This window comes from Herpailurus yagouaroundi, unplaced genomic scaffold (genome assembly GCF_014898765.1).
Source record: "Herpailurus yagouaroundi ecotype Mexico unplaced genomic scaffold, PumYag 160, whole genome shotgun sequence".
NCBI lineage: Eukaryota > Metazoa > Chordata > Mammalia > Carnivora > Felidae > Herpailurus > Herpailurus yagouaroundi.
The window spans coordinates 24,299,289-24,326,132 of record NW_024412401.1 but is presented as its reverse complement, the minus strand read 5'-3'; the positions used below and the strand labels follow the sequence as shown (position 1 = coordinate 24,326,132).

At 46.3% G+C, this 26,844-nt stretch overlaps 1 protein-coding gene across 1 annotated transcript in view; it reads left to right on the top strand.

Annotated features, from left to right (window-relative positions):
* The window catches only part of GABBR2 (gamma-aminobutyric acid type B receptor subunit 2), a 352,132-nt gene that overhangs the window by 183,653 nt on the left and 141,635 nt on the right, over positions 1–26,844 (top strand). The window contains exons 5-6 of the mRNA XM_040481798.1: positions 5,484–5,549; positions 12,241–12,441. Coding sequence (XP_040337732.1) covers positions 5,484–5,549; positions 12,241–12,441 — 267 coding nt within the window. The remainder of the gene's footprint in view (positions 1–5,483; positions 5,550–12,240; positions 12,442–26,844) is intronic.

Here is a 26,844-nt window from a genome sequence, read left to right as displayed (position 1 = left end):
TGCTCAGGCTCTGGGGCTGGGCCCAGCCGGGGTGGAGGCCGGCACCACCACTGCCTACCTGTGTGACCTGGTGCCTTAGGTTGAACTCCCTAGAAACGGAGCCCGAGGTTCTGGTGAAAGAGCTTTATGAGAGCACGCTCAGGAGAAGGGAGGGAGGCAGGGTAAGGCAAGAGGGGAGCTGGGCCAGAATGCTGTCTTGGCTGGAGACCAGGTTAGCCTGCCCCCCCCCCCCCCGGAGCGTCTGGACCACACAGCTGGTCCCACCTTTCCGAGACCCCAGTCGGGTCACTGGGTGCTGCAGAATGTGGCACACAGCGTGGCCTTTGGGGCCAGGAAGTTCTCTGTAGCTGGGGGCAGTTCTCCAGAGGAGCCAGTGAGAGTGAGCTGTAAGCTGTAAGCCGCCCACCCTGCACCGGGATGGATGCAACAGTCCTGCTGGTTGGCTGCAGGGGTGGGGGTGGGGGGGGTGGGGGGGGGGGGGGGGAGGGGGGAGGGGGGGAGGGAGTATCCAGGAGGGCCAGCAGTGTCTGCCACCCTCAGAAAAGTTTCAGCTCACTCATGAAACTTTCCGGAGTGGACATAATAACAACGGCTCTCTCCTTGGGTGGGGCTGATGACTGCTTAGTACCATGGTTAGAAAAGCACTCAGGAATTGTCCTCGATTTTTATTTTGCTAGAATCCCCTACAAACTGGAGGTTATACACAAGCTCTTTGTTTTGTTATTCTCTGTACATAAATTTCCTTTTTTATTGAAGTACAGTTGACATACAAGGTTATATTAGTTTCTTTTTTTCTTCTCATTTAAAAAATCTTTTATTGGGGCGCCTGGGTGGCGCAGTCGGCTAAGCGTCTGACTTCAGCCAGGTCACGATCTCGCGGTCCGTGAGTTCGAGCCCCGCGTCGGGCTCTGGGCTGATGGCTCAGAGCCTGGAGCCCGTTTCGGATTCTGTGTCTCCCTCTCTCTCTGCCCCTCGCCCGTTCATGCTCTGTCTCTCTCTGTCCCAAAAATAAATAAACGTTGAAAAAACAAATCTTTTATTAAAACTCCCCCTTTATTTGCCTTCTTTTTATATATATATAGAATTTATTGTCATACACAAGGTCTTTGAATTGGGTTTTCCTTCTTATGTGGGGTGTGTGTGTGTGTGCGTGTGATTTTAGCTTGCTTTAAGGGTCCCCGAGACAGACTCTAGACAACAGATGAGAAGGACCCAGGAAGGAGGAAAGGAAATCCATCCAGGGTTTGGGCTGAGTACCCCTCCCCGGACCTCCCACCCTGTCGCTGTTTCCTTCCATTTTTGCCCCTTCCCCGTAGGCGAGGCCTCTTGTGTGAACATAGGCCTCCATATGGTCTCCGACCTTAGATCTAACCATTTGAGCACAAGTTGTCCTTTGTCCCACCTCATGTCACCTTTCACCCCTGGTGGTCCCCTGCAGAATCAAGAGTGTGTGTGGGAAGGCACAGGATTTTGGGACCCTGCCCTCTGTCACATTCTGGGTCCTCTGCACCGTCACAACTCTGTTCTGTCCCTCTGAGGGTCAGGGGCATTCACAGCTCTCCTCCTGTACCCCCTGGTACTCCTCATTCTGCCCCAAAGTCCTTCCCACCACAAAGGAGAGTGTGCTTCCACCCCTGGCAGGGAGGTGGGAGGCGTGGCCAGATGCAGGGACCACTGCCAAGGCAAAATTTGTCTTTCTACTTTCCGGATTCTCAGGAAGAGATACAAGTTATGTAACACCGAACAGCGTGATTCTAGAACTTTTGTGAGAGCAGGCATGTGTTAAAAATTTTTAAGACTCCTGAACGCTGAAACGTTTCCCCTCAGCCCTGCATCTTCCAATAAATTGCTACTCTAGAAAGGAAAACCAGGTATACCCGTGTTTTTCATATTCTCAAGAAAAGTCCTCATGCTGCAGGAGTACACATATCCCATTTTGAGAAGCCCTTCAACCTCTTTCGACTGTTTTCAAGGCTCCTGCTAAGGACCCCTGGCCACTTGCATCTCCCTTTGTCCACTGCCCACCCCGATATTCCAGGCTTCAGCTGCACTGGGGGCTGGCTCGTCCCTCCCAGGCACTATAGCATCTTGCCACCTCTTACCAGCTAGGATCAGAGTGGGTGTGAAAAGCTCCCTGCAGTAGGCACCACCTGGTTCTGGCTAGGATCTTTCTCTGACCATCGGAGGGTGACCAAGGTGAGAGCAGTGGGTGCAGGGTGCCGTGCAGTCTTGGGGGAAGCCTTTTGTCTCTCTAGGAAGGGGCTCACTAGATCAGTGATCCCTTGGTTCCATCCAGTACTAACAGTCCAGGAGCACAGAACCAACTGGTCCATGCAACTTGGTTGTCATGGCAACAGAGACACTAAATGGTCCATAAGTGGTAGAGCTGGTTATTTATCTATTGGCAGGTAGGTGGTCAGGTGGTCAACCATGAAGATGTGGTGAACCCGATCATGCTGAGGCCCTAGGCCAGCAGGATATTAGTTCGGTGGTGACCATAGCAGTCACTGAATAAGGAATGCAGGCCAGCCATTGTGCTTGGTAGCTCAGATAGCATTCACCCACTTAATCATGCATCCAACACCTATTTTTATTGATATATATGGCGTGCCCCATCCCCCTCAGCTGGGGACCCAGAGATGAATCAAGCTACCCTCAGTCCAGTGGGGAAGACAGACAAGCAAGTGGACTTGTGCCATGACAGAGGGCAGCACAGAGTGCTCTGGGCCCACAGAGGAGCAAATGACCACCAAGCCTAATGGGACAAAGATGGCTTCTTGGAGTAGAGGTGCCTGAGCTAAAGCATGAAGGGTGAGCAGCAGCTCTCCAGGCAAAGGAGTGGGGGGAGGGGGAAGGGCATTTGAGACGGATGAGCTTGCAGAAAGAAAGGGGCTGGGGTGGGGAAATGGACGAATGAATGAACGCATGAATGGCAGAGCTGTTGTAGACAACCGCAGGCAGCTCATTCTGATACCCTGGAAGAGTGGGGAGAACAGTGCGATTTGAGACGAGATGTGAGCAGTAATCGGCTGGTAAATCATCTCGAATGTTCTATTACGGAGCTCAGAGCTGACCTGTAAAGCTCAGGGAGCCATGGAAAGGTTTTATGTGACCACATTTGAATTTTGGAATGATTCCTTTGTTTGCTCTATGGAGACCGGGGTAGATGGGGCAGGACTAAGGGTGGGGACTCAACCAGGAGGCAGTTGTGGTTCAATGAGTTGGGAATGACGGTGGCCAACCCAGCGGGGTGGGGCTGCAGGGACGGGGCTGACGTGGCACTGGTGAGCAGGTAGCCAACGGGTCCTGGTTAGATAGAGGCGAGTGAACCTGGTGGGTGGGAGGGTGGTGACACGGTTCTCAAAGATGGACAACACCGGACGGGGAAAGGGCTCCTTGGGAAAGATGATGCGTTCAGCTTGGGATGTGCTGAACTTGAGGTACTTGGGAGAATCCGAGTGGAGGGCTCCAGCGGGCAGCTGGAGAAAGGTCAGGGCTGGGGAGAGTGGTCGGGCCTCCACAGCACACAGCGGGCAGTTGCAGCTGGGGCCGTGAATGAGGCTGCCCAAGGAGAGTACTGAGGGCACAGAGCTAAGGGCACAACTGTGTGGAACACCAGCAGTCAGGGACTGGCAGAAAGATGATGAGCTGATTCAGAGTCTGAGAAGGAAGGACCAGGAGGTAGGAATGAGCCAGGAGGAAGCATCATGGAAGCTAATGAGTGGGTTTCATTAGCATGCATCCTCCGGACACCTGGCAACGTAGGTAGGATTAGCCCTCTTTTGAAAATGAGAGAATTGAGGCTCTAGGGGATTTAGACTCAGAGTCACGCAGCTGGTCAGTGGTGGAGCTGGGATTTGAACTAAGGTCTCTCTACCTCTAAAATCCAATAAACTATTTCTTCTATACCATGTTTAGCAACACAGAGCTTGGCACAAAGTAGATGCTCAATAAGTGTTTGCTGGCTGGCTGGCTGAATACTATTAGCAGCAAAAAAGGCTAAAAGATTTCAACAAACAAGCAGAAAAACCCTGCAGTGTGCCTGGGAGCATGTCCATAGAACGGAAGCAGCTTAGGACTTTTTATAGCCTTGCAGACATGGTGATGACAAAGGCTTGCCTTCCTTCAACTGCTCTGTTAACGATCTTTTAAAGTCCTTTCAGAGCAGGGTTTTTTTTTTCCCCCCTCTTCTTTCCATTCTTGCTTGCAAACGAAGGATGATTTTAGAATCCAAGCCTTTTTTATTTTGCTAAAGTACATGATGAGTAAAATGGCCTCCCAGTCAGCACTTTCCAATTTTGAAAGATGCTAAAAACTGATCTTTAAAGGCATGTTTCTCTTCTTTATGCATCAAAGGGCCTTGAGGCCTGCTGGAGAGGATGGGATGCAAGGCGGGAAGGCAGCACCACCTGCAAGGCTGAGCCTCAGGGTGGAGGGCAGGGAGTGACTGGGGTGGGGTGCAGGCCGGAGGGCCAGGGCCCGGCTGGGCTGGATGCTGCCTGCCACATCCACCTTTAACCTGTTCTCAACAGAACAGGGCCCTGCCTGGATCCCTGTCCCACACGGCAACCCTAACCCAGGACGGAGCCTCAGGCAAACGCCCAGTAACTGTTTGTTGAATGAATAAATGAGTCGCAGGAGCTGCTGCTCAATACACACAGAGATAATAAGTGCAATCCCATTTATAGAGTTTTCAAATATAAGTTTTTCTTGGAGTTAAAGACAGGTTGGGAGGAGGTTATAAAATCCCAACACTAGCTAGCACTTACTGGGCACTCACTATGTGCCAGGAACTGTGTGAAGCAGTTTGAGGATCATCGCATTTAGTTCTCCCAGCAACCCTGGAATTAGGCCCTGGCATTATCCCCATTTTACAGGTGAGGAAGTTAAGACTAAGATGGAAAAAGGAGTGGCCCGAGATACCCTGAGGCTTGTTGCTGGAGCTGAGATTTGAACAAAGCTCAGAACTCAAAGAGACTCTGGCACTTCTTAATTGGGAAGCTTCGTGGGTTCCAGGAAGGTATAGAAAAGTCTAAAATACTGGAGTGAGGGTGGGGGGGTGCTGCAGCCCTATTTCTGCCATCAACTCCCCCAGGGACCTTGAAGCTCCTTTCTCTCCTCTGGCTTCAGTTTTCCTGGATGTCATATTCCGTGTATGAGGAAGGAGAATAGACGCTGTCTCAGTGCCCTGCAGGGTTTGCCTGCCCTTGGGGAAGGAGATCAGGGATGCTGCCAAGACCCCTCAGAGCCACCAGCCTGTGCAGACTTGTCGCAGGGCATGTCCCTGAGGCCAGGGAGGGCGGCACCAGGAGCCAAGGGGAAGCTGGCCCCAGAGAGGACCAGAGAATCCAGGCTGGGGTGGGACGGGAGGGCAGAGTTCTTGGCCGCAGAGGGGGTGCAAGAACGTTCCATGCCCGTGGCCTCAAGCCCCCTGGTGTGCCTGTCATCCACTCTGCTTCACTTACATGTCCTTCTGTCTGCAGGGCAATGACGTGAGGATCATCCTCGGCCAGTTTGACCAGAATATGGCAGCAAAAGTGTTCTGTTGTGTAAGTAAAACTTTTTCACGGCACTGTGTCTTTGGGGGGGTTTCACGAAGCTTTTTCTCAGACTCATTCTGACTGCCTGGTCTGAGCGGAATATAGGACTGGAAGCGGTTGTTGGAAGCAGAAGTGTTATTTTCACTGTGCTTTGCTCTTTGCGGGGAGCTAAGTAAGCCTCCGGGGCTCAGAACAGTACAGTCCTGGGAGGAACTAGGGACCTCAGTTGACCAAACCTACTGACTAATTCCTGGTCTAAGCCCTGTCGGCTAATTCTCTGCCCATCTACTCACCCACACTTGATGGAGGCCTGCTCTATGGCACAGCCTCTCCCGCTGAGAGACCAGACCTCGAGGCTGAGGTGCCTCGGACCCCCTCCCAGCCCTGGAACAGGGCTCAGAGCCTAAGTTTAGAATAATCTCTCAACTGTTCAGTACCTACCCCTGAATTCTTTACAATTGTCTGGTGTGTGATAGGCTACACAAAGTCGTTTTTTTTAATGCCTTATCTCATTTAATCTTCTCAATAACCATGTGAAACAACTATCATTATCCCACTTTACAGATGAGGGAATAGAGGCCCAGTTTGTGGTAGAGCCAAGGCTCCATCCCCTTCACCTGACCCCCAATCTAAAAGTCTTTTTTTTAATGTTTATTTATATTTGAGAGAGAGTGCACAAGCAGGGGAGGGGCAGAGAGAGAGAGAGAGAGAGAGACAGAGAGAGAGACAGAGACAGAATCCGAAGCAGGTTCCAGGCTCTGAGCTGTCAGCACAGAGCCCGATGCAGGGCTTGAACTCATGGACTATGAGATCATGAAGTCGGACGCTCAACCAACTGAGCCACCCAGGCACCCCACCTGATTCCCAATCTAATCATCTTTTTTTCCGTATGATGTTTTAACCTAAGTACTTGCACGAATTCTAGCACAGAAACTAAATCTTTGGGTTTTGATACCCTGGCTCCCGTCCCCTGCCCCAGGTCAGAGAAGAAGCAACAGAATGGGAGCCCAGTCCTGTGAGTCGTTATCTCCCCAATAAGCTCTTCCTTGTAGACTGAGCCTATTCCAGGTATAGTCTCTTGTGATGGGCCTTAGGCCTCTGTTCTCTTTGATCTTTTGTCAGTAACTTGAATGAGATTATAAAAAGCAGACTTTGTAGGAATTTTGGAAGTTGTGAAATATGTTGGATGACAGATCCAAGGTGCAAAGAACCCTAACAGGCTGGATGGAATGTTTGATTAAATCTAAGAAGATTAGATCTAATAGCACTACTAGAAGGTGACATTAGCACAAATCAAGCTGCCTATGTCCATGGTGGTGTAGAGGCATAGCTGAGGAGTACTGACTGTGCATTTAGAACAAAAGAGACTTTGGGGTCTTGGTTGACCTCAAGGCTGCTGTGAGTCGCCAGTGTAAGCATAACTGCCAGGAGCCAAGGGGACCTCAGGCGCTATGTCCACACTCAAGGAAAGTGGCCCCTCAGCTGTCTGCTAGAGAGACACTGCCTGGGATATCCTACTCAGCTCCTGGTGCACCTTTCAGGAGAGAGGCAGGAACCGAAAACACACCAGGAGTGAGGAGAGAGCAGTGACCTGAAGCCACGGTCACACAGAGCTATTTTACCCCGAAGGCTCAAGAACAAAATGAGAACCTGCCTGATCATCTCCCGATTTACCAGGGAGGAGGGAAAGGCCACGAGGCTGACATTTCTGGAGACCCTGGACAGAGTTTAGAGCTCAGGAGTCGGTCTTCTGCTTGGGCGCTGAATTTGGACTTGTTGTTGACACTCTGGGAGCCTCAGTTTTCTCATCTGTAAAGTGGGGATAATAAAGCACCTGTCTCATAGGATCGTTGTGAAGATTAGATGAGCGGAAACACTTGGCACAGGGCCTGATGAGCCCTCAGTAAATGTCCGCAATCTTCTTTTGTTTGTCTATGTAAAGTCTCAGGCATCTGAGAACGGAATAGACCATTGTTGGGCTGGTGAGTTTACTATCAGATGGTCTCTACAAGATTGTATTAAGCACTCTGTGCTCCAGGTAAAGGTAACAAGGGGTCTTTCCATATGAAAATCTAAGGAAGAACAATGAGAAAAACTGAAAAAATGGAGCAAATTAATTTAATGCCTTTTACTTCAAAACCTTGCTTGTCAGGTTTTACTTGTAAACCTTTACTCATAAAACCCTGCACATTACCATCTGAGGTCCAGAAATGGCCCGTTTTGAAAAGGAAAATAATGCTCTGTATTGGAGAATGTAATCTCTTTTGGGGGGAGGAAACTGGATTTTATCCCCGCCACCCTTCTCCATATCCCCGGGGCCTTGCAGACAGCTGGCACACGGTGGGTAATAACTCCGGGAGAAATAAATTAATAAAAAATGATCCGTGAAGACGCCACAGTGGTCGCTGGCCATCTCCCTTCTCCAAAAACTGCAGACAGACCTCATGTTCTGCTTTGAGCCAAACCCAAGTGGAAGCGTGGCTGTGATTTCTCTCCGTGCCATGCACTGGGATTCTTTTCCTGAGTGGCATTTCCAGCCATTGTTTCTGCTCCAGAACAGACCGAGGGGCTGTCTGCCTCTTGACCCGAAGCCCCAGGCTGCCTGCCTTCCACATGGCATGGGACACCATCCACCCTCTTGTCCCACTTTCCTCTTTCCTCTCATTGGACGGTGGGTATTTTGAGATGGGCTTTATCTTAGGGTCTGCAGGCGGCTTTGTTGAGGAGTTCCGTAGAGCTTTTTTGTTGGCTGTTTATTCCGCGTGTCAGACCCTCAGACAGAACCTGCCCTCCAGGGCTTGGAGCCTTATCTGGTTAGGAAGCAATTCTTCTGGCAGGTCTGGAAGATCCCCCAAGAGAGTCTGCTCAGTGTCTTCTTATGGGTGGGTGACAGAGGGAGGGGCTGCTCGGAGCAGAGACTCCCTACCCGACTCCTCACCCCAAAAAAGGCTTCCTGCCCGTGTCGGGGTCGGAGTGCAGATCAGATGGATACAACCGTATCTCTGCCATCCAAATGCCGCTTTGCAAACTTTGCAGCGTGTCGCTGTGTTCTTGAGCCTGGAACTGCCACCAGGGGAAGAGCAGACTCCGGCAAAGCTATTTATAGCCCTGTGGCAAAGTGTTCATTTGGGCTTAGCACAGCTTGAGCAGGTCTTGTCACTTTTGTCTTCTCCCTCCCCCCTCGGGGGTCTATTCTAAATTCTCTAACACTCACGCCTGGGTTCTGGTTTTAGCCCCACCAGCTGTGTGACCTCAGGCAGGTCACTTTACACCTCTGGTCCCCAGCTGCTGCCTCCCCTCTAAAATGGAAGCAGCAGTCCCTGCCCCATCTGTCTCACAGGATTGTCAAGAGGCCTAAATAAGGCCGTGGAAGGGAGACCATCATCCCAACTGTTAACTGCCTTCCCAATGTGAGGGTTTATTACTATCATTTTTGTGAACTGTAATATGAAAAGGGAAATGTCCTTCTTGCGTGGGGAGGGGAGGAGGCAAAAGGAAACATTATAAAAAGGGGAAATTGGATTTTTTAAAATAATTCACATCATGGTTACCTGTCTGCAGCCAGTAAGAACCAAAGCGGTCCATGAGACTGAAGAAGGTGAGCTCAGGACTGCCTGTTGCCACGTGGCAGGGCTCTTTGGTGGCCCACAGGTCCTGAGATCACATTCCCACCGAAGGCAGAGAAAGTCAAAACCGAGGTGACTGTGTAAACCAGAAAGGTGTTCCTTTAGTGACTCCACAACCACTTATCGGGTGCCCTGTGCACACCAGCCACTGTGCTGAGCACTGGGGAACCCAGGGAAGAGCGGACCCCACCCTACAAAAACTGTCCCTTTGACAAAGGAGACAGACTGGCACACCAGCAGCTACTCCCAGCTCACGAGCATAACAACCGCAGCCCTTCTGAAGACAGAAATGTCAGAATGGAGGACTGGAGCCTTCCCCTCAGTTGCTTTCGATGGTGGATGGTGTATTTAAACCAGTCCACCTACCTTGCAGGAAACCCTCTTAGACCCTCACTCAAAGCCTATTTACTTTTGTTCTGCGCATATGTTTAACAGCCCAGGTGCCCCTTGTTCCAAGCCATAGCAGTTTAAAACCAGCAAGTTCCGAGAGGACAGGGACTGGATGGCCATGAAGAGTGACACCCTAGACCCAGCAGCATTACTGTGCCCAGCCCACAACAGTGACTGGTGTTCAAAATAAAGCTATGCGTTACAGAAAGGAGAAGGGAACAAGAAAGAGTTCCTAAAATGTTCCTGAATGTAGTGCTGGCTGGACACGGTACACGTATTATCTCATGTAGTTCTTACACCAACCCAATGAGATAGGCTTTGCCTTCCACAGGCTATAGATAGGAAAACTGAGACCCAAGGAGTCGTGCACCAGAGTTACCCAGCTGGTGTGTGGCAGAGAATCTAGTGCTGCTGGACTGTGGTCTCCCTTTTTGTTTGTTACAGAAGGTCAGTAGAAAAACGTTTATCTTCTTCCAGACTGACTCATGTTCTAAACAAGATGTGTCGTCCTTCAGATGGACTAAGCTTCTATTTTCTGGAAAATTCATTCGCAAGGAACAGCTCCTAATGAGACAAGGGTAGGTCAAAGAGCTGTCACGGCAGGTCCCTGGGAGGCTCCTGACTTCCTGTTCTGTGCTGCCTCTAAATTATCACGAGGTCTTTGTCCTCAGAGAGGAAGGCAGACCTGCCTGTGTCTGAGTAGAGCTCCCCTCGTCCTCGCTCTGCATCTGTTGACTCCTCTTTAACCTTTAACCTCTTTAACCTTCCTAATAAGAGCGGCTATCTTTTTGCCTCCACCTTTTAAGGGTGAGAAAGCTCCCAAAAAGTTTTCTCTATTTTGCTAAGAAAAGAGGGGAATTTTCAAAAGTGGACTTTGAATCTTGTCCCCTTGACTTAGCTGTATGTGTTTGGGCAAATTCTTCAATCTCTGAGCCTGAATTTCTTCATCTGTATGATAGAAATAATAATACCACCTCATAGGTTGTTTTGAAAATAAAATAAGATCATATGTGTAATTGGCCAAACATGTAACAGGGGCTCAAGATATGTGAGTTCCTCCCTTTCAGTAAAAGATGAGAGTTGTAAAGTCTCACAGACTCTGCCATTAATACAGTGACCTGGGATCAATAGGAGGAGCCTTTTGTTCAAAAGTCTAGCCTCCAGACAGAATCTGGGATTATCTTTTCTTTAAAAGAAAGTTTCTCGGGACTAAACCCCATTCATCAGAGGGAAACCCAGGAGACTGCCTGCCTTTGTTGAGCCAGGATTTTATTACATAATTGAGATATGAGGGCTGCCTATGTTTTCTACACTTGTGATGGGGGCAACATTTATAATGTAGCTGCTGGAGAAATGACTATGATCTGAGGATTCATTATGAGAAGTATATCATCTAGAATTGGGGAGGCGAAAGTCCCATATCATCAGAGAAGTCTGGAGAAAAGGCAATGTGATCACTGCTTTGAGGGAGTTGAAAGGCTTTTTCATTAAGTGATTTCGGTTTACTCTCCAGAGCCTTCACTGTACCAATGAGCAGAGGCTGTGGAGATGAGATCTGAGTTAAGGAACAAACATTCTAATTCACGTGTACCCCAATGAGATGTTCCGAACTGCAGGACGGGCTTTCTTAGGCGTTAAGAGAGTTCAAAGAGTTGCCTTCAGTTCCATCTGAAGGAGGAATGGAGGAGCACTCCTCTAACTCTCAGACTTGACAGTAACTTTTCTCCAATGTACAGATGCTCTTAGGGGCTCTGACCCACCTGCCGTGGGCAGACCCTGGCTTGGCATCGAGACCCTAATGAAGGGCAACCAGAACCTTCCTGGAGTCCAAAGCAATCAATCTCTTCTTGTCACATTCTCCTGGCCTCTGCTGTAGGCCAAGAGACACAGAGGGGTGTGACATCAGTTGTTTCCCAACGTGTTCATGGCTCTCCAGGAATGAACTGCAGGATTATTTAAGGTTCATGTTTTAAAGTGTGCACAGGTCAGGGGTGCCTGGGTGGCTCAGTCAGTTAAGCCTCCAACTTCAGCTCAGGTCATGGTCTCACAGTCCATGAGTTCAAGCCCCACGTCGGGCTCTGCACTGGTAATACGGAGCCTGCGTGGGATTCACTCCCTCTCTGGCCCTCCCCAACTTGTGCTCCCTCCCTCTCTCTCTCTCTCACAAAAATAAATAAGTAAATAAAGTGTGCACAGCTCATCACAGTGCACAGAGAGTATCTATTGCAATGATCATATAATTTTTATCTTTAGTTCCAATAAGGTGACATATTACATTTATTGATTTGTGAATGCTGAACCATCATCCTTGGATCCCAGGGATAAATGCCACTTGGTCATAGTGTATAGTCTTTTTAATGTGTTCTCAAATTCAGTTTACTAATATTTTGTTGAGAATTTTTGGAACCCTATTCAACAGGGATATCAGTCTATATAGTTTTCTTATAGTGTCCTCATCTGGCTTCGGCCAGGCCCTCATATTTAAATTTTTATTCAGTGTTTATTATTTTATTATATATGTTTCCAGTAAACTACCTTGGATCTCTTGAGAGATAACAAGGAGAAAAATTAATAAATTCTCTGGTAAGAGGAGGCCTGAGCCCTCTCCACCTGTCTCACAGGGCACAAAGCCTTGAACAAATGTTTGACTCTTGGTACCTTCATGGTCCACCCATCTGTTGCAGGCATATGAGGAGAACATGTATGGTAGCAAATACCAATGGATCATCCCAGGCTGGTATGAGCCTTCCTGGTGGGAGCAGGTGCACACAGAAGCCAACTCATCCCGTTGTCTCCGGAAGAATCTGCTTGCCGCCATGGAGGGCTACATCGGTGTGGACTTCGAGCCCCTGAGCTCCAAGCAGATCAAGACCATCTCAGGAAAGGTCAGTGCCGCGGTCTGCCCATTTCAGTCCTCAGGCCCATCTCTTTTGATCATCTTGTCTGATGATGTTGGCACAAAGTACCCAGTTCTTATTCTAGCCTTTGCTGTGGGACTCTGAGCAAATCACTTGGCCTCTCCGAGCCTGTTAAATGGGGATAGCCAGCCATCCACTGCATGCCCCTCTAAGGAACTGTGAGGATCAGATAAGGTATGGGTGCTTTGCAAGCACAAAACACAGTGTTTATGTAAGCGATAGAGTTGTGATTTTTATAGCACCAACTACAGGCAGTCTGCCTTTCACACTCTGCCAGAGTTTCACTCCATGTACCTCTGACCTGCAATGTCATTTCTCAGGCTCACTGATGCTCCTGTCAGCCTCGAGGGGAGGACAGACCCCCTCAAGTAGACTTTGGGAAACATGTGCCATAGACCGGCCAGACTGGCCTGAGCCCCAGTTTTGCCACTTACTAGCTGTGTGACCTTGAGCTTGGGTTCTCCTAGCCACTGTTTCCTCATCTGTAGAGTAGCAGTAAAAATACTGTCCTCTGATGGCACATGGTACGGTGGCCGACACGGTGCCTGGCCCTTCATTGCTGTCGTAACTGGGAGCAGGACCTTGGACAGGGTCTCCACATGTTCCCACAGGCATTACTAACCCCTCCCTGTTTATCTTGGAGGGCTGTGAGAGAGCCAGTAATGTGGCATTCCTGAGTATTTCAGAAGTTCCCCCGTGATTACCTATCAGGGTGTTATCAAGAATCAGGTGATGGCGGGCCTGGTGAATGACTATAGTAACATCTGTCTCTGAGTTCTAACCACCAGCCAGAATTGACAACAACAGTGGGTGTAATTCTCTTCTGCCTTCTCTGAGCTCAGGTTGTTAATTTTTCCACCCAACCACAGCTCCACTGAAGGAATTAAACTTCACGGCAAAGTTATATATATACACATGTATATAAAATCGTTTATATATAAATTTTTTTATCCATTATTTAATCTCAATCAGAGCCAACTCTATAAGAATGATTTATTGATTTCTCAAAAAAATGGCAAATCATTAGGACACATTTTGTAAACAACTCTTTAGATCATGCTGGCACCTGAGGGAAGCTGGAAAAACACTCTAGCTAGAAAATGCTGGAAGAAATATTTTCATACAAAAATCAATGAGCATATAGAAAGTTTTTTGAGATGCTGAGTAATGCACAGAAACAACTCATTTTATTTCAAGTGTTATTTTTAAAGGTGTCAAAGTTCGTAGCTTATCAGCAGAGACTTGAGTCCGGGGACACTCTAGACTCAACCTCAAAATAACATAAGATTAGGAAAATATAAAGACTAAGCAAAGGATTCCATGCAAGCAGGCAGCACAGTAACTGAACTGAGGACTTAGGAGACCAAAGACAGAAATGATTACACACGAGGGCTGTGAAGCTGGGGCGCTTAAGGGTCATAAGACACCGCAAGAAGGCCTCGAATGTCGTTCTAAGCAGCATGGATGTGGCAGGGTGGGTAAGCCATGCACGAATGTGAGCAGTACACAGTAATGCATTTTGGGAAGATCATTTTTGGGGTGTCTTGGGGGAAATGCTCTGACTGTAAAACAGCATCTTCCAGGTCACTGACTTTAATTTTTTTCATTTTAATATTTTTATTTGGAGCTAGTGAGGAGGCTGACCTCACCCCCATAACTCTGTGCCTGGGAATGGAATACTTTGTGGTTATTCCTGGGGCTGTTCACTTTACCCCTCAGTATGGGTTACTCACTGACAGGCCTCCCAGAAGGAAATTAGTGCCATTAAAACAGAGCCAGGCTCCTGGCATGGGGAGCTTCCAAAATTCCAGGACACCCAGTCCCTGTCTCTAAGGTTTGAAGCAAGAGACAGCATTTCTGAGGTGCTGGGGTGGCTCAGTCGGTTAAGCATACAACTCTTGGTTTTGGCTCAGGTCATGATCTCATGGTTCATGGGTTCAAACCCTGAGTTAGGCTCTGTGCTGACAACATGGAGCCTTCTTGGGATTCTCTCTCTGCCTCTCTCTCTCTCTGCCCTTCCCTGGCATGTGCTCTCTCTCTCTCTCTCAAACTAAATAAACTAAAAAAAAAAATTAAGACAGCATTTCTTACATTATCCTGAGGTTACAAGATGATTGAAATTATTCGGGAAAACCTGGGGCATCTGCCTCTTGAAAGCAGAGGGTTTAGGGCTCCCCTACAGATCATCTAGACCAGCCTCCTGTCAGATTCTCAGATCCTTCCAGTAGCCAAAGAATTGCTACTTCTCCTTTAATTTTCTCCACTGGTCTCCCAGGACCCCCACAGGTCCAGCTTGTGGTGACCATGTCCCCAGAGATTTCCCTTGCCCAAACTAAACAGCCCCAATCCCTCCAGTTGGAATTCACATGCCCAGCACAGAACCTAAGGGCAAAATTTAAAGCCATGCTTGAATCCTCAGTAGTCAAGATGAAAAGTATTTTCATCAAAATGCAATATTTTTTAAAATTCAAAATTAACACACACAAAAATCCATGATGAACAAAACATCAATATTTTAAATGAAGATAAGATTCCCAGGACTGGGATTAGGTTGAGCTAAGTGATTTAGGTCACACAATGGCAAGACTGGATCTTGTCTGTATTTAAAATTCTGATGTTCCTCATGGATTTTTTTTTTTTTGCATTTGTTTTGATTTTTAAAAATACTGCCTTCAAATGTCATTGGCCTTGATTATTGAGGTATTTGGCTCCCTCTTCCATGTTACGCCTCGCTCGCCTCCCCCTGGTCCCGGCCCTGAACAGGTTGTGTTGATCCAGCCCCTTCCGTGCTTATAGCCCATCCTCCGTGCTTGCTCTTGTTGAACCGTCTCTCCTTGGGGTGTGGGGCCCGTGGTTGAATAAAACATTCTTATTTGTGGTCTGACCACCGCCAAGTTCCCCATCTAACCTCCAAGAGTCTATGGTCAAAGGAAAGTCTAGAGAGGTGGGAATGGTTCCTGAATTTGGATTTGTGTTATATGTGAGTGCTGGGGACTGTGGTCAGCCTGACACAGGCTGCTGAGCTGATGCCGATATTGGGGTCCATCAGTGTCCATGAAGACAAGCAGACACTTGCAGAACCAAGTGAATGAGCTCTTGACATTCTCACTAGGGAAGCTAAGGGGCAGAAAAGGCTAAGGAGACATACCCAAGATCCTCGTAGTCGGTTGAATTGCAGCCCCTAAAAAGGTATGTCCATGTCCCAACCCTTGGAAGCTGTGAATGTGACCTTAACTTGAAAAAACATCTTTGCAGATGTAATTGATTTAAGGATCTTGAGATCATCCTGGACTATTCAGGTAAACCCTAAATCCAGTGGTGAATGTCCTGAGAAGAGAAAGGCAGAGGGAGATTTGCCACATGGAGAAGGTCATGGGACAGCGCAGGCAGAGACTGGAATGATGCATCTTTAAGAAAAGGAGTGCCAAGGATTGCTGGGAGCCGCCAGGATCTGGGAGAGATGCATGGAACATTTTCTCCTGCAGAGCCTCTGGAGGGAACCAACCCTTAGTTTCAGACTCCTGGCCTCCAGAACTGGAAGAGAAACAACTTCTGTTGTTTCAAGCCACCCTGTTGGTGGAAATTTGTTATGGCAGCCCCAGGAAATTGGTACAGTCACCCAGCAGGTCAGGGACAGCCCCCGGACCTGAAGCCAGGACTGCTCATTCCCTACCCAGGGCTCCTTCCCTTCTGCCATGCTCTCTGCCTAGACTTGCAACGGGCTTCGAACAGAATGCACCCAAATCAGCCCTCTCTGTCTCAGTGGGGCACCTCTCACAGGTGGCATAACAGGAGAGTGTGGGTCTGGTGGTCAGGAGATCTAGCACAAATCCTGGCATTCTCACCAATGAATCAGCCTCCATAGCTAGTCACCCCACCCCCACCCCAGTCTCAGTTTCCTCAACTGAGAATGAGAGATTTGAACCCAATAGCTGCAGGGGTCCTTCCACAGCTAAGTTCTCTGGCTCTGTGTAAATATGGTACTGGGTTCTTACAGTGAGCTGTGTGACAGGTTGTAATGTTAAATCTTGGAATCCCCAAGTGACTCCTAGTAGAGAAAGTTGCAGAATCAGACAGAACAGTGGCCCCTCTTGGAACATGTTCTTTGAGGTTCCCTCTTCCATACACCTGTTGCCAGTGTCAGGACATCCCCAACTCTTTCACTGGCATCCAGGAGAGTTCTGGAAGGAAGAAAAACAAGGTCATGGGCCTCCAGAGCACGTTCATCACTCTCCTCCTACTGGAATTTCCAATGATGGGACAAGTGCAGATGTTTGTGCTTCCCTGAGCCCATCCGGAGCTCAGTCTCCTAGAACCTCGTGAGGACAGTCTCTAGGCACTTGCTTTGGCTCCACTGTCTGGCCTATTCTCCTCACTGAGATTCCCCATTACCACTCTTCTCCCCCTTAAAGACTCTTTGACATCGATGATTTCCATTGTCAGCTTTCACTTTTCAAAGTCCCACTAGGTTTGTTTCCAGTGTGAGCATTTAAAACTCTAGTTAGGTTTCTCCGGTGATGGCTCAACCTCTCTGGACATGTTTCCTGTCCTCCTGCTGAGGCACAGAGCTGGACCAAAGCACCAGATGGAAATGTTCCCAGAGCCCTGGAATCCCTGGGGACCTCAGAGGTGGCCCCAACCCCCCATCAAATGCACAGGCTCATTCTTTGGAAGAGTTTTGTAATGTTTTCCGGCAAGAACCTTCTGCAACCACCCATGACTGTCGACGCAACATGGCAGAACTGGAGGAAACACGAATCAAGTGGGTGCTCAACTGGAGCTGGTGACCCAGAAAAAGCTTCACCCATCTCATTATCACTGCCGTGTGAGCTCCCTGACAAAGAACGTGGAACTTTTAGGCAAATTCTAGGTTCTAGAGAGGAGGAAGGGAAGGGGCCATGGAAAAGTAGGCATGCTCCCTAGGGAGGTGACCCTTCACAGTGCTGCTGCCTCTGCCTCCCACCTTCCCCAAGAAGCTCCTCTTCCTTTTGGCTTCCCTAGGAATTCACTTCGATGGGGGACAGGTAGTGTAGCAGAGGAACACAGGCTGTGGGGGGAAGGGTGTAGTAACCTATGGAGGGTCTTAAGGAATAGGGCACTGGCTAGATTTGATTTTTGGTGCCACCACTTCCCAACTGGGAGACTCTGAAAGATGGTTAGTTGTCCATACCAACATCCACAACCCCCGTCCACCTCAGTAACACAACTCTGGTTTTTAAGTAGGAATGTTGCCACCTAGCTGAAAAGGGACATTCCCCAGCTTCTCTTGTAGTCTGGCCAGTGGAATATAAGTAGAAGTGTTACGTGGGACTTCTGAAAGTCTCCTTTAACGGGAGTGCTTCCCTTCTCCTGTGTGTTGGCTGGATATGGATGGGATGGCTAGAGACCTAGAAGCCACATTGGGTCAAGAAGTGACTGTGAGAAGGAAACTTCATTCTAGGGTGGTGTTGCCTACAATTTTAGTATATGTGCTGCCAAAGCGAGCACGGGTGGTGTTGCCTACAGATAGGAGCTGGCTCCCTGATTACACTGTGGAGCTGCCCTAGCAACCATGCACTGCCTACCCATGGACATTTTTTTTACATGAGGAAAAAAAAAAACTATGCCCAAGTCACTGATAATTTTTTTTCTTTTATATACAGCTGAATCAGATGACACAGTGATAGTGATCACTAGTGATACAGTGACATTGAGCCAGTCATTTGACCTTTCTGAAATTGTTTCTCATCTACAACATTGGGATAACAATATCTCTTTTATAAGATATAAGAATTAGATAAAGTGAAGCAAAGAAAAGTATCTTGCAGAGTCCCAAACACACAATAGGTGTTCAGAAAATTGTGGTTCTCTTCCTCCTTTAGCACAGCAGCCTCAGGGCCAGAGAAAGGAGTAGTGAGTCAGTTTACACACACCTACACACAAATCTGCTCTGGCTTGTGATTGGGATTTTACTGAATTTGTAGATTGATTTAGGAAAAATTGACTTAATAATATAGTCTTCCAATCCATGAATTTTGTATATTCTTGCTTTTACCTGGGATGTCTTTAATTTCTCTCAGAAATGCTTTGTAATTTTCTGTACAGAATTCTTGCACATACTGTGTTTGATTTATTTCTAGGTATTTGATGTATTTTGTTGAATCTATGTGCAAATTACTATTGGGTGCATATGTAGGGTGGAATTTCTGAGTCACAGGGTATGCATATGTTCAGCTTTAGTAGACCGTGCCAAACAGATTTCTAAAGTGGTTGTACCAGTTTACACACCCACCAGCAGTGATTGAGAGTTCCAGTTGGTTCACATGCTCACCAACATTTGGTATTGTCGGCTTTTTAATTTTAGCCATCTAGTGGGTGTGTAGAGGTATCTCATTCGAGTTTTAATTTACATTTCTCTGATGACTAATGAAGTCGAGTATCTTTCCATATCTTTACTGGTCATTTTGATACCCTCTTTTACAAATTTCCTGTTCAAGTCTTTTGCCCATTTTTCTACTTGGATTCTCCATCTGTTTCTTACTGATTTGTAGAAGTTGTTTTTATATTCCGCACATGAATCCTTGGGTGGTTATATGTACTATTTATATCTTCTCCCATTCCTGAACTTACCTTTTCTCTCTTAATGATGTATATTGGTAGTAGTCTAGTTTATTGTAGTCTTAATTTTAATGTAGTCTAGTTTATTAGTCTTAATTTTAATGTAGTCTAGTTTATTAGTCTTCTCTATTATTTTAATTTTAATGTAGTCTAGTTTATTAGTCTTCTCTATTATTAGTATGTTTGTGTTCTGTTTAAGTGTCTTTGCCCACCCACACTCATGAAAACATTTTCCTATCTTCTCTTTTAGAAATTTTGTTTTCCCTTTCACGTTTAGATGTAGAATCCACATGAAATTGATTTTATGCATGGTCTGAGGTAAGATCAAGATTCATTTTTTGTTGATATTAATAACCCGTTGATTCAGGACCATTTATTGAAAAGTCCATCATCCTCACCACCAGCACCGCCATGCTAGAGTGTCAACTCTGTCATATATGTAGTGTGCATGGTGGATCTGTTCCTGGATTTTCCATTCTCACTATTGGTCCATTTGCATGTCCTTTAACCAATACCACTGTCTTAATAACTGAAACTTTATAATAAGACCTGATACCCAGTAGTGTAATCTTTCATCTTGGTTCTTCTTCTTTAAGATTTTCCTGGATGTTCTTGGCCCTGATGTCATTTTTCGTTTAAATCTACTCACATATTTGCACTTTTTATTACCTTTCATTCCTTCCTGCAGTTCTGTTCTTTTTATGATCATTTTCTTTCTACCTGAAGAACTCTTCTTGGTCTTTCTTTTACTGTGGGTTGGCCATAGACAAATTCTCTCTGTTTCTGGGTGTCTGAAATTTTCTTTCTTGCACCTTTAATTTTGAGGTGTAGAATTCTAGATTGTCCATGATTTCTCTCACCACTATAAGATGATTTCTTTGTTTTCAGGCTTCCATTGTTTCTATTAACTCAGCTGCTTGACTTTTTGTTGCTCTTTTTTTTTTCCATTATGAAGTTCTTCTTTTTTGTTAAATTCAAGTTAGTTGCATACAGTGTAATCTTGGCTTCAAGAGTAGAACCCAGTGATTCATATCTTATATATGACACCCAGTGCTCATCCCAAAAAATGCCCTCCCTAATGCCCATCACCCATTTAACTCATCCCCCCCCCCACCTCCCCTACAGCAACCCTCAGTTTATTCTCTGTATTTGAGTCTGTTGCCTCCCTCTCTATTTTTATCTTATTTTGCCTTCCCCTCCCCTGTGTTCATCTGTTGTGTTGTTGCTCTTTTGAAGGTAATGCATCTTTTTTCCCTAGCTGCTTTTAAGATTTTGTGCCTTGGTCTTCAGTTTTACTATGCTGTACTGAAATGAGGTTTGCTTTGGGTTTATCTTGATTGTAGTTCACAAAGTTAATACAACTTCATGAATCTGTGGATTGATGTGTGTTTGGAGAGATTCTAGCATAATATCCCTTTAAATATTCTCTCTTTCCTCATATTCCAAGAAGACAATTATACACATGCTAGACATTTTCAAAATATTCCCTATATCTCTTATGTTCCTTTCTTATTCTCGACCCCTTTTCCCTCTCTGTGTTTCAGTCTGAATATTTATTACTGTTTACTACTACGAACCTTTCTTCCAGTTCACTAACCTACTTTCTGCTCTGATAATGTCCTGCTTCAGCCATCTATTGAGTTCTTAATTTCAGTTGTCATATCTTTCATTTTTAGACTTTTTGTTTTATTCTTTTTTTCTTTCATAGCTTCCAGTTCTCTGATAATGTTCTGTATCTTTTAATCTATTTTCCTGAACACATAAATGTTACTATTTTAAAGTCATGTCTAATAACATCAAGATTTGGATCACCTGTGGGTCTGTTTCTATTGTCTATTTTTCTTATTTCCTTTATTCTTTTCTTCTTTATTCCCTTCCTCTCTTTTTGCCTCCTTTCCTCCCATCTGTTCATCCTTCCTTCCTCCCTCCCTTCCTCCCTCCCTCCCTTCCTCCCTTCCTTCCTCCCTTCCTTCCTTCCTTCCTTCCTTTTCTTTTTCCATTATTTGGTCCTATTTCCTGGTGTATCTTTTAGATTTAATTAATTTAATTGGAGATGAAAAAAATATAGCAGCTACAGAATGTGTTATCTTTCTTCAGAGATTTATTTCTCTTTAAGAAGGCTGTTAGACTAGGGGAAGATCACCTTAATCCAATCAATCAATAATTGAGTGGATTCCAGGCTTGGTTTTGGTTTTTATAAGGCCTTGTCTATTTTGGTTTGCCCTTATTCATGGTATTTGTTCTTTAGTGTTCTTAGCTGAAATCCTAGGGTGTTTACTGGCCCTGGGCTTCAACTTTTGTCTTCCTGATCCTGTGAGACTCCAAATACTTCTGCTTAATTTCTAAACCCCTCAGTAGCCACTTCTTGGTTTCTCAGCCTCTTTCTTTATGCAGCTTAGTTACCATGAAATATTTCAAGTGCAAATGCTAGTCTGAAAACTGGGCTCACTTTTCTGTACTTCCTTTCCTCCAAGACCTTGGGCCTACAAGCCTTGCAATCCTGATAACCCGGAACTACCGTTTTTTGTCTTCCTCTCCCTGTGGAACTGCTGAAAACTCTGACCCAGAGCGTGGTTTCCCTGCAGCTAGCCTTCCTACTTACAAATCAGCAAGGAAATAGCCAAGAAAGCCAGACACTGCTCAAAGCATTCTCTTCTCTCCAGCATCTTGCCGCTCAAGTCCTAGATGTCCTGGTTGCTTTGTTATGCCTTTGAACAGCTATTTTTATATTTTATTCTACTTCTCTGAATGTTTCTTCATGGGAGCTCTGGTCTGATATAAGCCATTTCATCACAGTCAGGGTGGAAATCCGAACGGAGACTATTTTGCCTAAAAGGTAGAGGACAGCACCCTGGGGACAGGATAGCATGCCACTGTCTTCAGCCCTTTGAGAGGCTGTTGTGCATAAGAGGGAACAGCTTCGCAAAGAGACGTTGCTTGTGGAATACAGGTTATGGGCATGCTGCAGATGCTGCATTAGTTTCATAGAGGGCAAGCATGCCTTAAGTGGAAGGCTCTTCCTGGAGAGACAGCTTCTCAGTGCCAGAAGAGTCTAAAAGATGGAGCTCAGCAACCATCTGGAAGTTGCTATTGAGAAGATCCAGTAATCAGATTGTAGGAGGGGCTTAATCAGTGGTAACCGATTTGTGTATTCTTGAGATCTTGCAAGGTTTTTAGAAATACAGATTCTTAAATTATCTCATAGACATACTGAATCAAAATGTAGGGCCCTGGCATCTGCATTTAACAAAGTCCCCAGATGATCTACAAACTGGAATGCAGGAGCAGGGAAACTAAATACCCCCCAGTGGACCTTCCAAATGAGACTTTGTGATCCCCAAATCCCAGATGCTAGGGAGAAACTCTGCCAGCTTTGTCACTCTGGGGGTGGTGGCTCGAGATGTGGAAAGGGATGGCTTCTTCACCTTCTCCTGTCTTCTGTCCATGAGGCTCCCCTCTCCCAGAAAGCAGGACTCTGCTTGGTTCTGTTGGAATGACAGGCCCATAAGGTTTAGTCACATTGTGGGTTAGCAAGCTTGTGTGGGCTAGCCTGGGAGCCTAACCACTATTTATAACATGGTTTCTGTGGGGAAATATGTTCCAAGTTCCAACAACTGCCTTTCAAAAATATGCTGGAGCACAACCTGTCAGTAATTGGGACTATCTATATAAAGTTATTTTCTCAGAAACTTTTAGCATCTCATGATAAACCTGACCTCAGAGAATGAGTAATTAATCAGCCTTCAGTGTCAGCTCTACAATGGGAGAAATTCTGCCCTGAATAATCGGAGGCCTGCTTGAAGAACAACTACTAGTTTTTTCTCAGACAATTGTGAGAGTGTTTCTTCCTGCTGTCATTGTTTTGCCCAAGGGAGTTTGGTGCTGGCTTCACCTGGAAAGTGATGAATGGCCTGGGACATAATGTGGTGGCAACGGCTTCAACTCTGTGCTTGCAAAGACAGTAAGAATGAGGTCACCTTTCCGGGCTTGGCTACACCTGTTCCATTCCAAGGACTCTTCCCACAGAAATGAGGTCAACAGCCATATTTCCAATGTTCTCCCCCCACATCCTACCCCTCACCCCCTGGATGAAGAACAGTGCTATGCAAGAGAAAAGATGTGGATTTACAAGTATGCATGTAATAAGTATACATAGGGGCCCCAAAGTTTAAATAAATGATGTGATTTTGGTCCTCCTCCGGTCCCCACAAAGAAATAACCCCGATAAAGTATGTCAAAGAGGTTAAAAAACTATACTCATTTATTCCCTGGTGAGACCACACTGAGAATGTTTGCCTCAGATCTGGACCCCTGACTTTAAAAGGGTCATAGAAACCTGGAAGAATGACCCAGTGGCATGTTCTGGGTAGGGAAGAGGTCTGGAAATATCATCTGAATATAATCATTAGATTGAATGAAGGGGACTCAAATACAGACACCACCAGCCCTCGATGCTTTTGTGTGCATTGGAGAAAGCTCATAGGAGCAAAGTCCAAGACAGAAGTCAAAGGGCCTCATTCCTTTGATGCTTAAAGCATTTAGAGAAGTACAAATTCAAGTAATTTGTAATACTTTTAACATAGCCGATAGCTAAGTCAAGAACCAGAAACAGACCCAAATCATATTGAAAAATCAAAGAAAATATAGCTAAATAGTAAAAAGTGGAAAAATAGCAAGGATGCATTAAAACAAAACATTAAAAGCTGTGACTGTCACCATAGCAATATGGCATAAAGAAGTGCACCTAAGAAATAAAAAATTGCCTATCAGTATTTGAAAGGAGCTCGCTCTAATTATTAATCAGAGAAACCCAAATTAAAATTAAAAGGAGGCATACTTTTTTTTCTGAACCTAACAAACTGATGATGATTTTTAAAATCGAAATACCTATTGTTGTCAAGGATGCAGAGAAGTGGGTACTTTCATACGCAGTGGGATTTTAATTTCTCGTATTTGGAGAGAATAATTTGGCCCAAATATGGGTGAATCATGTTTAGGTATGTTATATACTTTGCCTCAGCAATTATGCCTCTGGGGATTTATTCTGAAACAATAACTACCAGTATGTGTTCAGAAAATTTAGATACAAGGATGCTTTCTGCAGTCCTATAATTGGGACAAATTCAAAATAGCGTAAATGCCCAATAATTGGAAATTGGTTAAGGCAGTAAGGTAGTGTCAGAATGGCTAGAATTAACAACTCAGGAAAGAATAGATGTTGGCAAGGATGCGGAGAAAGGGGAACACTTTTGCCCTGCTGGTGGGAATGCAGACTGGTGCAGCCACTCTGGAAAATAGTATGAAAGTTGCTCAAAAAGTTAAAAACAGAACTACCCTATAACCCAGCAATTGCACTACTAGGTATTTATCCAAAGGATACAAAAATGCTGATTCGAAGGGGCACATGCTCCCCAATGTTTATAGCAGGACTATCGACAAAAGGCAAATTATGGAAAGAAGCCCAGATGTCCATCGACTGACGAATGGATAAAGAAGATGTGGTATATACATACAATGGAATACTACTCAGCGATCAAAAAGCATGAAATCTTGCCATTTGCAACAAAGTGAATGGAACTAGAGTGTATTATGCTAAGTGAAATAAGTCAGTCAGAGAAAGACAAATAATGTGATTTCACGCATATGTGGAATTTAAGAAACAAAACAGATGAACATAAGGGAAAGGAAGCAAAAATAAGATGAAAACAGAGGGAGACAAACCATAAGTGATGCTGAAATACAGAGAATAAACTGAGGGATGATGGAGGGAGGTGGGGGAGGGGAATGGGCTAGATGGGTGATGGGTATTAAATGGGAGCACTTGTTGGAATGAGCACTGGGTGTTATATGTAAGTGATGGATCATTAAATTCTACTCCTGAAATCATTATTACACTCTATGTTAACTAACTTGTATTTAAATTTTAAAAAAGGAAGTAAGGTAGCATGTGCACATTCTGGAGAACTGTTGACCCCTGTCAGCACAGATGTGGGCAGATCCTTGGCTCTTTAGGGCATCCTGGGTTAGCAGCTGCGCCAGGCACACTGGGAGGCCAGGTTGGGCAAGACTCCTTTACTATTAGTAACAGTGGGTGGCATTTGTGGGGCACCTTCCATGTCCTGGACACTGGGCTGGCTTTGTGTGCTTCATGTCACTGAACCCTCATGGCCAACCAGCAAGAGAGGACACAGAGACCTGGAGGAGATAGGATCACACCACAGGTCACAGTTAGCAAACCACAGAGCCAGGGCTGGAGGGTAGGCCTGCCTACTTCCAAATCCTCTGTCATTACCACTGTGCCAGGCTTTTACCTATGTTGCCAAGAGGAAACTTCTAGATCATCTGATCCAACCTCTTCATTTCTCAGATGGACAAATTGAGGCTTGGAAAAGATCTCTGTAGGTATTGCTTTGGGTTCTGGGGATACCTCAGTGATCAAGACAGATAACATCCTGACCCCATGGAGCTTAATTCTAGTTGTGGGGGCGGGAGGAGGAGGAGGAGGAGGGAGAGCTGGAACAACAGATAACATGCAAATAAACACAGGAGTAGGAACGTTGCAGGACGTGAAAAGTGCAGTAAAGAAGAAAAACCAGTGGCTAGAGAATGCCTAGAGTGAGGAAGCTTTAAGAAGGGTGGGTCAGGGAAGCCATCCCTGAGAAGTGAGGAGCGTTGACATTTGAATGCAGAGAATATCATGCAAAGAGCTAGGGAGACTTTCTAGCAGAGGAAACAGCTACTGCAAAAGCCTGAGGTGCGAACAGACTTGATGTGATCTGAGGACCCAGGAGGTCTAGGAGAGTGTGCACCTCGTAACAGCCCCGCATGCTCCCCCAGCAGGAGTGAAATGCCGAAGCCAGCCCCACGGAGTGTGTGAGGGTGGAGGGTGTGAGGGGCAGTGAGGAGGGGCTCAGGGCCCTAAGCTGGACAGCGACGGTGCTGCCTTCTTGAAGAACCCTCGGATTTGAGGAGTTTCTGCCCTGTGTTTTGAGTGGTGAACAAATGTGATGGCTGGGCATGATGCATTTCCAAGGAGAACTGTAAACAGGGATAAGACCTACATCATCCAATGGAAGCGAAAAAGAAGGAGGGGGAGTCATTGCCGGGACACCAGCATTCCCGTTTGGTCAGGCAGAATTCCTCGCCCACGGGGTCCCTGATCGGAGACACTTGGCTGTCCCCAGTCAAATGTGTGGGACCCTGTTCTGCTAACGCGTTGAGCCAAGGGCAAGAGACTCACTCGGGCTCCAGCCATGAGATGTAGCCCTGAGTCACCACCCTCATTCGGCACTGGACCTGGCCCCAAACAACTTGCGGTAGTTTTCAAAAAGCAATAACGTCCTCAAAAGTTAAAAATGAAAGAAGTAGTAGAGATGGAATGGGATCATTCCAGCTACGCACCCACCCCCTCACACACACACACACACACACACACACACACACACACACACGTTGTGTGACCTTGGGCAAGCCTCTGGACCTCTCTGTGCCTCAGGCCACAGGTGGAGGGAGCATGTGTGACCATCTCCAAGAGCCCTTCCCAGTATAAACTGACAACGAGTCAGTGGTTTCTGTGTGTGGTTTGTCCCCAAAGAGGGTTTCTCCAAAGGCTAAGCCATTGGCTCTGCTGACCTTTCTGGCAGAGGAGTTCAGAAGTGACTTGAGAAGCCCACGGAAAGGCTGAGGGTGACGTGTTCCCCTGGGGTGGCATCCGTTTGGATGTGTGAGCCTCAGGAACTGAAGTAAAAAGGTTCTCATTACTTTGCGGCCACA